The sequence below is a fragment of the Rana temporaria genome, chromosome 4 (genome assembly GCF_905171775.1).
Source record: "Rana temporaria chromosome 4, aRanTem1.1, whole genome shotgun sequence".
In the NCBI taxonomy this organism is placed as follows: domain Eukaryota; kingdom Metazoa; phylum Chordata; class Amphibia; order Anura; family Ranidae; genus Rana; species Rana temporaria.
This window is the reverse complement of record NC_053492.1, coordinates 118,819,628-118,832,909: the sequence shown is the minus strand read 5'-3', so window position 1 is coordinate 118,832,909 and position 13,282 is coordinate 118,819,628. Positions and strand designations below refer to the sequence as shown.

General features: G+C 41.3%; 1 protein-coding gene across 10 annotated transcripts in view; it reads right to left on the bottom strand.

Annotated features, from left to right (window-relative positions):
• Positions 1-13,282, bottom strand: part of KIF1A (kinesin family member 1A) — a 235,081-nt gene that overhangs the window by 34,526 nt on the left and 187,273 nt on the right. For all 10 annotated transcript variants that reach the window (XM_040348932.1, XM_040348935.1, XM_040348926.1 and 7 more), the window contains 3 exons: positions 9,402-9,510; positions 6,392-6,458; positions 6,224-6,308 (listed from right to left, as the gene is read on the bottom strand). In XM_040348932.1, the coding sequence (XP_040204866.1) occupies positions 6,224-6,308; positions 6,392-6,458; positions 9,402-9,510 (261 nt within the window). The remainder of the gene's footprint in view (positions 1-6,223; positions 6,309-6,391; positions 6,459-9,401; positions 9,511-13,282) is intronic.

Below are 13,282 nucleotides of genomic sequence, written 5' to 3'. Positions count from 1 at the left end.
GTGATGGTTTGTCCAAGTATGGGGGGGTTGTCCATGTCGTTCTAGAATTTGTCTTTCGGTTTGCGTGGAGAAAGAGAACTTCTGTTTTGGATCCATTGAGGAGCTCTCCGTCATCCAATTATCTATCAATGTCAGGACTTTTCTAGTCCGTGATATTGGTATTTTTTGTTGGTAATGCAAAAATAAAGTTGATTGTCATCAGCGTAGGAGTTGTAGAGCAGGTCCTGTTTGCTGATGATTTTAAGGAGTGGGCGGAGGTAAATGTTGAAGAGCACGGGCGACAGGGGTGATCCTTGAGGGACTCTGCATGTGACGGTGCAAGCTTTCGAAGTGAAGGCTCCTAGCTTCACTGTCTGGGATCGCTGGCTGGTGCACGTTTCCCCAGATGAGGTGAAGCAGAGTGTGAAGAGAGGAGGAAGAACAGGGAGGAGGCTTTTCAGTGGCTGCATATGAGCTCCTCTGAACTCCGTAAGGTACAGCAATTGTAGCTGTGATTTACCAGCATGTATTTGTAATAGGTTTCATTGCAGGCATGGTGATTGCTTGATTGTTTTTTGTTTTTTATTTATGTAATATAAATATACATAAGTAATGCGCCCTATTATTGGTAGTGGTAACTATACTTCTTTAATAGTAACTTCACTTATTTTTATTTTGTAAATCGCTTGCACATTGCTCCACTGCAGTTTGACCGCAGCGCAGGTACAGCACAGGATGCCCGCAGTTTTCATGTGGGTTTCCCATAGACTTCTATTATGTCCCTCATTTTTGGTGTGCTTTCAGAAAATGCACCAAAAATGTAGGATGTAATAGAAGTTTATGAGAAACCGCAGGTAATGCACATGAAAACTGTGGGTATCCTGTGCTATACCTGCACTGCGTTCAAACTGCAGCAGAGCAATGTGCAAGCGGTATACAAAATAAAAAAGAAATGCAGTTACCATTAAAGAAGTATAGTTACCATTACCAATAATAAACCACATTACTTATGTAGTGACCTGCTCCTGATAACCAGACGCTATGTTAAATTTACTGGGTGTCTGAGCTGATAATTAGCTCAGACTTTGTTAATTAAGGCTAAATCAGCCTTTGTTCCGGCTTTGGCTGTGCTTGGCGGGATTTCCCTCTGTTGGCCTATGGGTGGCGTTGCCACCATAGGCCAATGTTGGAACTCAAGCAGGTCAGGGTGTATTGCCGGGAACAGCCCAGTGGGAGTTGTCTCCAAGCTGGGCATGCTGGGGAAGGATACTTAAGGGGCAGACGCCATTTTTGTGGTCCTTCTTTCTCCTTGTGGCCCTCCGTGTGCAAGGTATGTGCTGCATGAGTTTTGGTCTCGGGGCCATGTTGGCCCGAGGCTACATTCCTGCCAGGTAGGTCCAGTCATCCTGACTTGGGCCTACGCTTTGAAGGTGATCCTGTGCTGTCTGTCCTGCGGGAGGAAACCGCTCAATGGAGGAAACCGGGGGAGGACCTGTCCCGGAAAGGACGGAGCGGAAGGCTGGTACTTTGGGAGAGGCCTGGTAACCTTATTGGAGGATGCACCGTAGTCTACGAAAACCTTATAGTGTGCCGGGTTGGCTTAAAGGCTCTAATACTGTAAGGCTGGATATCCGGGTACCAAATCCTGTGGCAGAGGATTCCGGAATCGTTCACTTAAGCTTGCAACCAGTCTGAGGCAGAGACTGTTACTGATCACTGTTAGTGCTTCACTCCGGCTGCTAGGCCAGGTGAGAGGGGCATATCCAGGTGAGCAATACCCACTGGAGAGGAAGTGGTGAGTGACTTTTTTGGAACTTGGAAGTTTTCCTCAGTGATCTGTACTAGGCGCCTGTACCTTGCCCTGCTCCTCCATCCTTCTACTTTCCTGCAAGTTTTGAGAAAAATAAAACCTAACAGCCTAAAGGGTTTTACAACTTGTGTGGACATTGGAGTTCTTTACAGACTTTCTTGCCCTAGACCAGTGATGGTGAACATTGGCACCCCAGATGTTTTGGAACGACATTTCCCACGATGCTCAGGCACTCTACAGTGTAGTTGAGCATCATGGGATATATAGTTCCAAAACATCTGGGGTGCCAAGGTTCGCCATCTCTGCCCTAGACAATGAATGTTGATGTAACGTGCAAGGCCCAAATCTAATCCAGCAGCTCCTACGGGGGTAGTGCTACACTTAAGTATATTTATATTACATAAAAAAAAAAATCAATCAAGCAATCACCATGCCTGTAATGAAACCTAACTGCAGTGAGTCAATGTGAAAGTGTCCCAATTGTAACAAGTGTTATGTATGCAATACGTATATATATATATATATATATACGTTGGAAGCTCTGGTGCATGAGGAGAGCTATGATGTAATCGGTATTGCTGAAACTTGGCTTCAATCCTCACATGACTGGGCTATTAATATTCCTGGCTATGCTCTCTTTCGGAAAGACAGGGTAAAAAGGAAAGGTGGAGGGGTCTGTCTCTATGTGAGAAGTGACCTCAAAGCAAGCGTGAAAGAGAACCTGGTTGATGGAGAGTGTGGTGAGGCTGAAGCATTATGGGTGGAACTGCATACAGATGTGCGTAGTTCAAAATTAATCATTGGAGTTTGTTATAAACCACCCAATGTTAATGAGGAGGTGGAGACTCAGCTCCTTGCACAGATGGAAAGGGCTGCAAGGGCTGGGACGGTGATAATAATGGGGGATTTTAACTACCCAGAAATTGACTGGATTAATGGCACTTCTGGGACAGTTAAAGGACAAAAATTTAAAAACCTATTGCAGGACAATTTTATGGTGCAGTTTATTGAGGCCCCAACTAGGAATGATGCTCTGTTGGACCTGATAATCTCAAACCATGCAGAGCTTATTACTAATGTTCAGATAAAGGAACACCTGGGTAGCAGTGATCATAACATGATTTCATTTAATGTTAACTATAAGCAGGAAATACATACAGGAAATATTAAAACACTAAATTTTAAGAGAGCAAATTTTCCAAGGATGAGGGCTGCTCTCCAGGACTTGGACTGGGAGGGACTATTGACACAGATGAACACAGAACAGAAATGGGAATTTTTCAAAAAGACTGTGTGGAACCTCACTGCAAAGTATGTTCCCATGGGCAATAAGTTTAAAAGGCTAAAAATAAAACCTATGTGGCTCACGGGCAAAGTTAAAAAAGCTATAAACAATAAGAAAGTAGCTTTTAAAAAATATAAAAATGAAGGAACACTAGTGTTGTTTAAATGTTACAAAGAATATAACAGGATATGTAAAAAGGAAATCAAGGATGCAAAAATTCAAAATGAACGACAGATTGCAAAAGATAGTAGGACAAACCCCAAAAAATTCTTTAAATATATTAATAGTAAAAAGGTGAAGTCTGAGCATGTAGGCCCCTTACAAAATAATCTAGAGTGGGTGACTGGGGACAAAGAGAAGGCAAATTTATTAAATGCTTTCTTCAGCTCTGTGTATACAATGGAGCATGGGGGAGCTCATGTCCAAAATGGGGGTGGGAGTGACACAGCCCCAAATCCACAATGGCTCAAAAGTGATATGGTCCAGAAATATTTAGACAGAATAAAGGTGGATAAAGCACCTGGACCAGATGGCATCCACCCACGGATCCTAGGTGAGTTGAGCTCTGTCATTTCAAAGCCACTGTATCTAATATTTAGGGACTCATTAATGACAGGAATAGTACCACTGGATTGGCGTAGAGCCAATGTGGTGCCTATATTTAAAAAGGGAACAAAGTCTTTACCAAGTAACTATAGACCTGTTAGTCTAACTTCTATAGTTGGGAAGATACTGGAACGTTTAATAAAAGACCACATGGATGAGTTCTTGCAGGAAAAAAACTATTTAAGCAGCAGACAACATGGATTCATGAAAGACAGAAGTTGTCAGACAAACCTGATTTCCTTTTATGAAGAGGTAAGTAAAACCCTGGACAGAGGCGTGGCTGTGGACGTGATATATTTGGATTTTGCAAAAGCGTTCGATACAGTTCCGCACACACGGCTCATGTGTAAGGTAAGGTCTACAGGATTGGATATATCAGTTTGTAAATGGATAGAAAATTGGCTGAAAGCCAGAATTCAGAGAGTCGTGGTTAATGATTCTTACTCTGAATGGTCCAATGTTATCAGTGGTGTACCCCAAGGTTCAGTGCTGGGACCCTTACTTTTCAATATATTTATAAATGATATTGGGTCTGAGATCAAAAGTAACATTTCTGTCTTTGCAGATGACACCAAGCTATGCAGTGGAATAACGTCCTTGCAGGATGTCTCCAATTTACAAGCCGACCTCAATGCTCTGTCTAATTGGGCGACTGAGTGGCAGATGAGGTTTAATGTTGATAAATGTAAAGTTATGCACTTGGGGGCTAAGAATATGCATGCATCATACATACTAGGGGGAGTACAACTGGGGGGATCTGTAGTGGAGAAGGATCTGGGGGTTTTAGTTGATCATAAGCTCAATAATGGCATGCAATGCCAAGCTGCGGTTTCCAAAGCGAGCAAAGTCCTTTCTTGTATTAAGAGAGGTATGGACTCCAGAGACAGAGATATAATTTTGCCCCTGTACAAATCATTAGTAAGACCTCATCTGGAATATGCAGTTCAGTTTTGGGCACCAGTTCTCAAAAAGGATATTGGAGAACTGGAGAAAGTGCAGAGAAGAGCAACCAAACTGATAAGAGGCATGGAGGAGCTCAGCTATGAGGAAAGATTAGAAGAACTAAATCTATTCACTCTTGAGAAGAGGAGAATTAGGGGGGATATGATCAACATGTACAAATATATAAGAGGTCCATACAGTGTACTTGGTGTTGAGTTATTCACTTTACGGTCAACACTGAGGACAAGGGGGCACTCTTTACGTCTAGAGGAAAAGAGATTTCACCTCCAAATACGGAAAGGTTTTTTCACAGTAAGAGCTGTGAAAATGTGGAACAGACTCCCTCCAGAGGTGGTTCTGGCCAGCTCAGTAGATTGCTTTAAGAAAGGCCTGGATTCTTTCCTAAATGTACATAAAATAACTGAGTACTAAGATTTGTAGGTATAGTTGATCCAGGGTAAATCCGATTGCCTCTCGGGGGATCAGGAAGGAATTTTTTCCCCTGCTGTAGCAAATTGGATCATGCTCTGCTGGGGTTTTTTGCCTTCCTCTGGATCAACTGTGGGTATGGAGTTGGGTGTATGGGATTGTATTGTGTTTTTTATTTTGTTTGTTTATTTTTTTGTGGTTGAACTGGATGGACTTGTGTCTTTTTTCAACCTGACTAACTATGTAACTATGTAACTATGTAACTATATATATATATATATATATATATATATATATATATATATATATATATATATACAGTATATATGTTGTGCCTTTGAAATGGTTTACCAGGATTATTATCATAACCTCTGTATTGTTTTTTACAGCCGGAGGCTGGCTTTCTCATGAAAGCGTTCCACGTGGGTCATGAGCCACTGGAACGCTTTTAAAAGTGTCAGGAGGGGATGTCCAATAAAATGAAAAACAATTAAATTTTTTCTACATTTTTGGTGACTGTGCCTGAAGATTCTGCCAGATTTTAAAGGGTGCTTTGGTTGAAAAAAGATTGAAAAACACTGATCTAAAACATATACAAGAAAACATTTACAAACGATTTGTATTCCTGTACACCCAGTCTTGGAATCCAAACACCCCTGCTATATGGCAAAGTGAGATCCCCAATCTTCAGCAACACTATAGCTTCACCAAGAACACACCGAAGCCTGTTGATTGTGCAATAAAGAAGCAGCAGCACATTGATGATGTCATTCCTATGCTACCTTCAACTGCCAGAATGTTCATTGTTTGCAGTAGAGCCTGATTGGCTGTGCAATTCTTTTCAAATTCTCTTGGAATTGAGGTTTAATTGTTAGATTGTGTAAGGTGTATAGGAGGAGAAAATAGTGTAATTCAATGTTTACTAAATAGGAAACGTACTAAATTGTAGATAAATGTTTCACAATAAAAAATCTCATACAGCTTAGAATGCTATACTGGAACCTAGGGGGCAGTAAAATATCTGCAGGTATAATATTGATGTGTCACACCAACAATAATTCAGGCCAGCCCCCAGCACCTAAGAGTAATTGGGATTTCCATAACCTAGACAGCCCTCGTATCATTATTTGTCCCCAGGAGTATATCATTACTATAAGGAAGTGGATACCCACCTACTACCAATTCTCGCACCTCCAGCCATTTTAGTTCTGCTCCAGCTTCATGCACAAGTGTCACTGAAATGCGTCTTTGGATTCCCTGCATTAGACAACAGTTGCATCAAAAGGATATGAAACAAAGGTTACACATTTAAGATATAAAAATAAAGATCGTCACATTACCTGATGCAGAAGGAATGTGCCATGACATGGTAAGCCAACACCATGATCTACAGCTACAGGTATATAGCTGCAAGAGAGAATGATAGAGTTTTAATCTAAAGCACTGGACGGGTGCAGCATGAATTTTTCTGCCATGCTGGAAACCTAGAGCCCCAGCCAAAACCTTTTTTTTATTTCTAGAGGAGAAGGGTTAAAACATCTGTCATGTTTATTGATGTCTGTAACCTCTTCACATTGCTTGTCCTGGTGACACAAGAGAAAATTAAGAATTTATCATCAATGGGCACACAGACAGATAAAAAATCTGACAGAGGATTCAACCCTTCCTCACGCTACTTATAGAAGTGCTTTTATTGCCATTGGCATCCCTGCTCAAAGCCTTTCCTGTGCTTTTTGTCCTGTTGACACCACTAAAGAAAAATGTCCCCATTAGATATATAAAAGATTACAGCACCCATCCATACTCTATTAACCACTTAATCCCCGGATCATTTTGCTGGTCAAAGACCAGGCCACTTTTTGCGATTTGGCACTGCGTCGCTTTAACTGACAATTGCGCGGTCGTGCGACGTGGTTTCCAAACAAAATTGACGCTCCTTTTTGCCCACAAATAGAGCTTTCTTTTGGTGGTATTTGATCACCTCTGTGGTTTGGATTTTTTGCGCTATAAACCAAAATAGAGTGACAATTAAAAAAAAATATATATATTTTTAACTTTTTGCTATAATAAATATCACCAAAAAATATATAAAAAAAATGTTTTCTCAGTTTAGGCCGATACGTATTCTTCTACATATTTTTGTTAAAACAAATAGCAATAAGCGCTAATTGATTGGTTTGCACAAAAGTTATAGTGTCTACAAAATAGGGGGTAGTTTTATGGCATTTTTATTTATATCTATTTATTTTACTAGTAATGGTGGCGATCAGCGATTTTTATCGTGACTGCGACAAAATGGCGGACACATCGGACACTTTTGACATCATTTTGGGACCATTGTCATTTTTACAGTGAACAGTGCTATAAAAATGCACCGATTACTGTAAAAATTACACTGGCAGTCAAGGGGTTAACCTGTAGGGGGTGCTGAAGGTGCGTTAAGTGTGACCTAGGGACTGCTTCTAACTGTTAGGGGGCATGGCTTGCCGTGACACGTCACTGACCGCTGTACCTGATGAGAAGGAATATTCAATCAGTGACATGTCACTAGGCAGAACGGGGAGATGTTGTGTTTACACTAACATCTCCCTGTTCTTCAGCTCTGTGACACGATCGTGGGACACTGGCGGACATCGAGTCCGCGGGTCCCGCGGCACAGTCACGGAACTCCCGGCAGGGTCGCGAGCGCGCTGCTGGCGGCGCGCGCAACCACACGGCAGCAATTTATAGGGGACCTATATATACGTCCATTTGCACAGCCGTGCCATTCTGCCGACGTATACAGTCGTGCGGCGGTCGGCAAGGTTAAACACAATAAAATTATTTGGTTTGAGTTCTACTTACTATTATATATATCATATAAAACTTGAATGAAAATAATAGTTTGTACAGCTATTATAAAACATGAATATACCAAGAGAAAAAAAAAATATGTTGTGGGCATATGTGTAGCCAGAAAAGACAAGGATGCGCCAATTTGTCTCATCCTTGTCTTTCTTGTGTACCATTTTCAGAGCTCGCTATTGCTTTTTGGGATTGCTGCCGCTAAGAGCTTATGGACTTATTCATGAACTTTTGTGTTATATAACCCTTTTGAGATAAGGACCATTTCTATTTTTATTCATCAGCCATCAACTTTTTAAACCACTTTCGTATTAATGACAATTTTATTCATATTCATGAGCCACTGTTGTCTGTAATCCACCTCATCTTGCACCATCTGACATTTTTTTGCATATGTGTAGCCAGGAATGGAGTGTGAAGGAAAGCACTGGCTACAGCTGCTCTCTGCTGAAATAGCTGTGGTTGACAATCAAGAGCTTTTAAACTTAATTTCCCAGAGGGAGATTGCCAGGGTGTAGAGAAGGAGCTGCATTTTCTCAAGCAGAACACAGCTTCTTCTCACCATGAGGGAGATCTGAGGGTGCACATCACTGTCCAGCGTGCACCATCACCGCTGCATATCTGCGACCTGAGCGGGGTTCTTGAGTACTGAGTTTGTGGATGCCGATAGCCAGTCATCTGGGTGCAGAGCAAAAAGTGGACTACTATCTGCTGCCAGAAAGACTAAGCTCTTTAAAAACTGACCATACAGTGCCGCCTGCAGGCTTGACTGGGATTATTTGCATGTACACCAACAGTACAACGGAGCCCCAACTCTAGCAAGCTGAAGAGTTAGTACTAAAGACTGTCCCTTTACAGGTGCTACACAGAGATCTTCATACCCTTGCTTAGGCTAAGAGTAACCTCTCAGGGGACATTGCACCATATCCTAGCCATTCTCCTAGAGTGCACTCTAGTTTTAGTATTATTATTCACATTGCAGTTAATGCTTATATGCATTGTTCATTGCTGATGCTGACCTTGATGATTTATGAAATAATCCCAGTCTAGTGGAACAGAAATGCATTCTAAATTACCCTGGCATAGTGATTTTTTTCTAGTGGACTGTGTCTGAACCTGCTTTCTGTGTGTTCATTAATCCTCAAACCACCATTTATTCTAAACCCATACCAATGCATTCAATTTATTTACCACTATATGGTCTTGTGTCTATTTACTGGTACTAATTCACAGCTATGTTAAAGATATCCGTACTTGTGTTTTTATAAGTGCTTTCAGTAACTTTAATTTAACCAGGTGCTCCAGAAGTTGGCTGAGGCTGAGGCTGAGGTTGTTGATGGAGCAGAACAGAGAAGCCAAATTATTAAGTGGCTCCAGCAGGGTAGCATTACATATGTTTTAAGAAACATATAATTGCATGCATTCAATCACTGGAAATGAAAAATACCTGTTTTTAGCTTTCATTGTACATTTTTAGCCATACACAAGGTAAATAAAAGAACTCACTCTCCATTTGCCTCCAGCTCACAGATTTGGAAGTATGACATCAGATCATACTTGCAGTGGCACTGACCAGTACTGGGAACGCGCTGCCTGGCTAACTTAGTGGCAGGAACTGAAAAGAGAGAAATTATAATTAAAGAGAAGCAAACATTTCACACAGGTAATTAGGCGATAAATCAAATTGACTGGGAAAAGTAATGGAAATACCTTTAATGATGACCAAGAAGAAGAATTATAAAATAAACTGTTTTAAAAATCTGTCCTGATCTGTGAGTTTCTCCTATTAAAAAAGCTCAGGATACCTCTGCTATGGGACTTTAAAGCGGGAGTTCACCCAAAAAAAATTTTTTAACATTACATTCAGCCGAGTTGTCCTAACGACAATCGGCTGTTTTTTTCGTACATACCGACTTTCACCGCCGCTTCCGGGTATGTCGTCTTCGGGACTGGGCGTTCCTATCTGATTGACAGGCTTCTGACCGTCGCATACAGCGCGTCACGGGTTGCCGAAAGAAGCCGAACGTCGGTGCGGCTCTATGCGGCGCCTGCGCACCGACGTTTTGCTTTTTTCGGCAACTCGTGATGCGTAGTATGCGACGGTCGGAAGCCTGTCACTCAGATAGGAACGCCCAGTCCCGCACAAGACATACCCGGAAGCAGCGGTGAAAGTCGGTATGTACGAATAACAAAAAAAAACAGCCGATTGTCATTAGGACAACTCGGCTGATTATAATGTTAAAAATTTATTTTTTGGGTGAACCTCCACTTTAAGGCCTGTATAGACAGGCTTTTGGGATTGTACCAACGGCATCAGCTTGGCATCAGTTTGAGACGCTTCTGAGATCATCCAGAATTAATTGTCAGTTGCAGCTGACCTCCTTCTGACCTGCATTTTACCCGTATATCACTTCTACAAGGAAGTAGACACCCACCTACTAGCACTTTACCTGCTTCTAGAGGGTTTTGAATTCACATAAACCTGCATATAAATGCAAAACTTGCCAAAAAAACAAATGCCTGTAGGCACGACACTAGGCATTTGTTCCTAAAGAAAGTGTAGGTATTCATATAAAACTGATTATGGTAATAATACACACTATTACAAGTGACAGGTCAGTGACTCATGCATGTCACTTTATATTACAATCTGAATCTCGAGCAGAAAATAAAAGCTTATTCTGTGAAAAAGCACAAAGAGCAGCAGTGAGATATAAAATGCAGTAGCCCCTAATATTTAATCAGATTTCAGTTTATACAAGTCAGTATAACAAAACATTAAATCATTTATTTTGGTTACTGCACTTTACACACTGTTCTTTGGCTTATTAAATTAGTCAATCACAATAAACTCGACAGAAGAACACTTTCCTATCTGGAAAAGAAAAACTAGATGTGATGTGGTGTCCACAGACAGAGCAGACCTGTGCTTCATAGACCAAAGTCTGAACCAGTGCCACCCCTACTATTTTATTTTGATAACATGTCGAAACATTAAAAGAAATCTCTGTACGGTTGAAGCATTGCCTATTATGCTAGGATGACATCTGAGTAAATGGCAGGATTTAGGTCAGACTTAAGCCTTGTACACACGATCACATTATCCAACGGGAATTGTGTAATGACAGGCTGTTGTCGGAAAATCAGGCCGTTTGTATGCTCCATCGGACAATTGTTGTCGGATTTTCCACCAACAAATGTGAGATTGCATGCTTTAAAATTGTCTGCCAACAAATGTGTGTTGATGGATTATCCGATCGTGTGTATACAAGTATGTCAGACAAATCTCAAAAGTACAAACACACATGTTCAGAAGCAATGCTCACCATAACACAACATTAGCAGAATGTGGCTAAAGAGCACAAAAACCATGTCGTTTCATTTTTGTTGGCCAACAATTATTTGCCGATTGTATGCAATACAAGTTCCTGGCCAACGCCCTTCGGACAAAAGTCCTACGCTTTGTCCGCAGAAAATCCAATCGTGTGTATGAGGCTATAGACTTTTATACGCCAAGGTACATATTGGAAATAGATTTGGGGCAAAATGATTTTTCTTGGTACCAACAAGGTATGGGCTATTGCCCATTCTATTTAATCATCTATTGTGTCAATTCCCCAACATACTCTGTTTGAACAGGTAAGATTAGAGTTCTCTAATAATGGTTTGTTATGATGTGCTATCAGCAATAGTACCACTTTTTTCTTCTCTGTTATTTATATCCATAGACACAGCTGTAATTGTCTGGCATCTATATGCCAATCTTTGAAAGGATTTGATATACTAGTCTGGTTGTTTTTTTGGTATATTGTTTAATTGGATTGCCGACACTCATGGGTTTATCATCTGGAGCCTGTTAGTGTCCACCTGTTCCTCTTTCGGGTCTGGAAATATATTTGGCGTGGTACATATGTATGGTTGTTTTTCTCCACTTGTTCTTTGTTGGGATATGTATGCTTTGCTACATAGAACCTTTATAAGACTAATATTTACACATGTATGCACATGTAGGTATCATACAGCTTCTAATTTTCTTCCAATGCTCGCCAGGTGAGAATTGGCTTTGTGCCTTCTGTGGGTCTTTGGCTTTCCTGATTCCATTTAGGACATCGGAGTAAGTTCTGGCTTGCTATGACCTCCAGCAATTGTATGTTATATTTACCAATGTGTCACTCGTTGCTTTTTTATTTATTATATGAAATTTGTATTATTTTATGTTTATTTTGATTTTGTTGCAATCCCTTAAATATTCCTGAAGAAGCAGTAATTCTGCGAAACGTGTCAAGACTGGCTGACTATATATCTGTTTCCATTATACATTAATGTAATTTTGATGCGAGTTGGCATCGCTACTGGAGTTCTATGCAGCCAAAAAAACGAAGGAAGCTTTGTTAATCATGTTTTTCTTTAAGGTGCTTTTATACCCCACTTGTTAATTTTTACCTACAGGTAAGCCTATAATAAGGTTTACCTGTAGGTAAAATGAATAATTGCACGGTTAAGGTTTATTGTACATGGGACGTTTTTCAACCTCTCTTGAACTATTTAACTTGACAGATAGTATCCATCGTTTAAAAACGTGAGTTTTGCTGCCTTTCCATGCCGTGTTTAGCCGCGTTTAGAAGCGTTTTTTAAAATAGTCAAAAATGAAAAACGCCTGTAAACGAAATGCAGCTAAATGCGAGTTACTGTGTTTACATGTGTTTACAAGCTGTTACAGGTGTTTGGCATCTGAAATGCCTCTGAACATCCGTCCTGAATGCATTTTTTTGCTTTCCAAAAAATGCTTCTAAACTCAACTGCCTAGAAACTACTATAAATGAACCTGTGTACATGTACTGATAAGATAACATAGAGGAGAGTTCAGGGGCAGCTGAAAAAAAACACCCAACTGCACCTGAACATCCGTCTACCAGCAGCAGTGTACATGAAGCCTTAAGGCCTCGTACACACGACGGGACCTGTCCGATGAAAACGGTCCGCGGACCGTTTTCATCGGACATGTCCGCTGGGATCATTTGGTCTGATGGCTGTACACACCATCAGACCAAATTCCCCGCGGACAGGATACGTGGTGACGTGGCCGCGCCGATGACACGGTGACGTGCGCGACCCTGGAAGGTCAATGCTTCCACGCATGCGTCGAATCACTTTGACGCATGCGAGGGCTTTCGGCCGAGCAGACATGTCCGGTGAGTCATACAGACGACCGAACATGTCCGACGGACAGGCTTCCAGCGGACATGTTTCTTAGCATGCTAAGAAACATTTGTCCGCTGGAAACCTGTCCGCTCGGCCGGGAATCCGGTCCGGTCGGCCGTACAGACGACCGAACATGTCCGCGGAAACTGGTCCGCGGACCAGTTTCAGCAAACATGTTCGGTCGT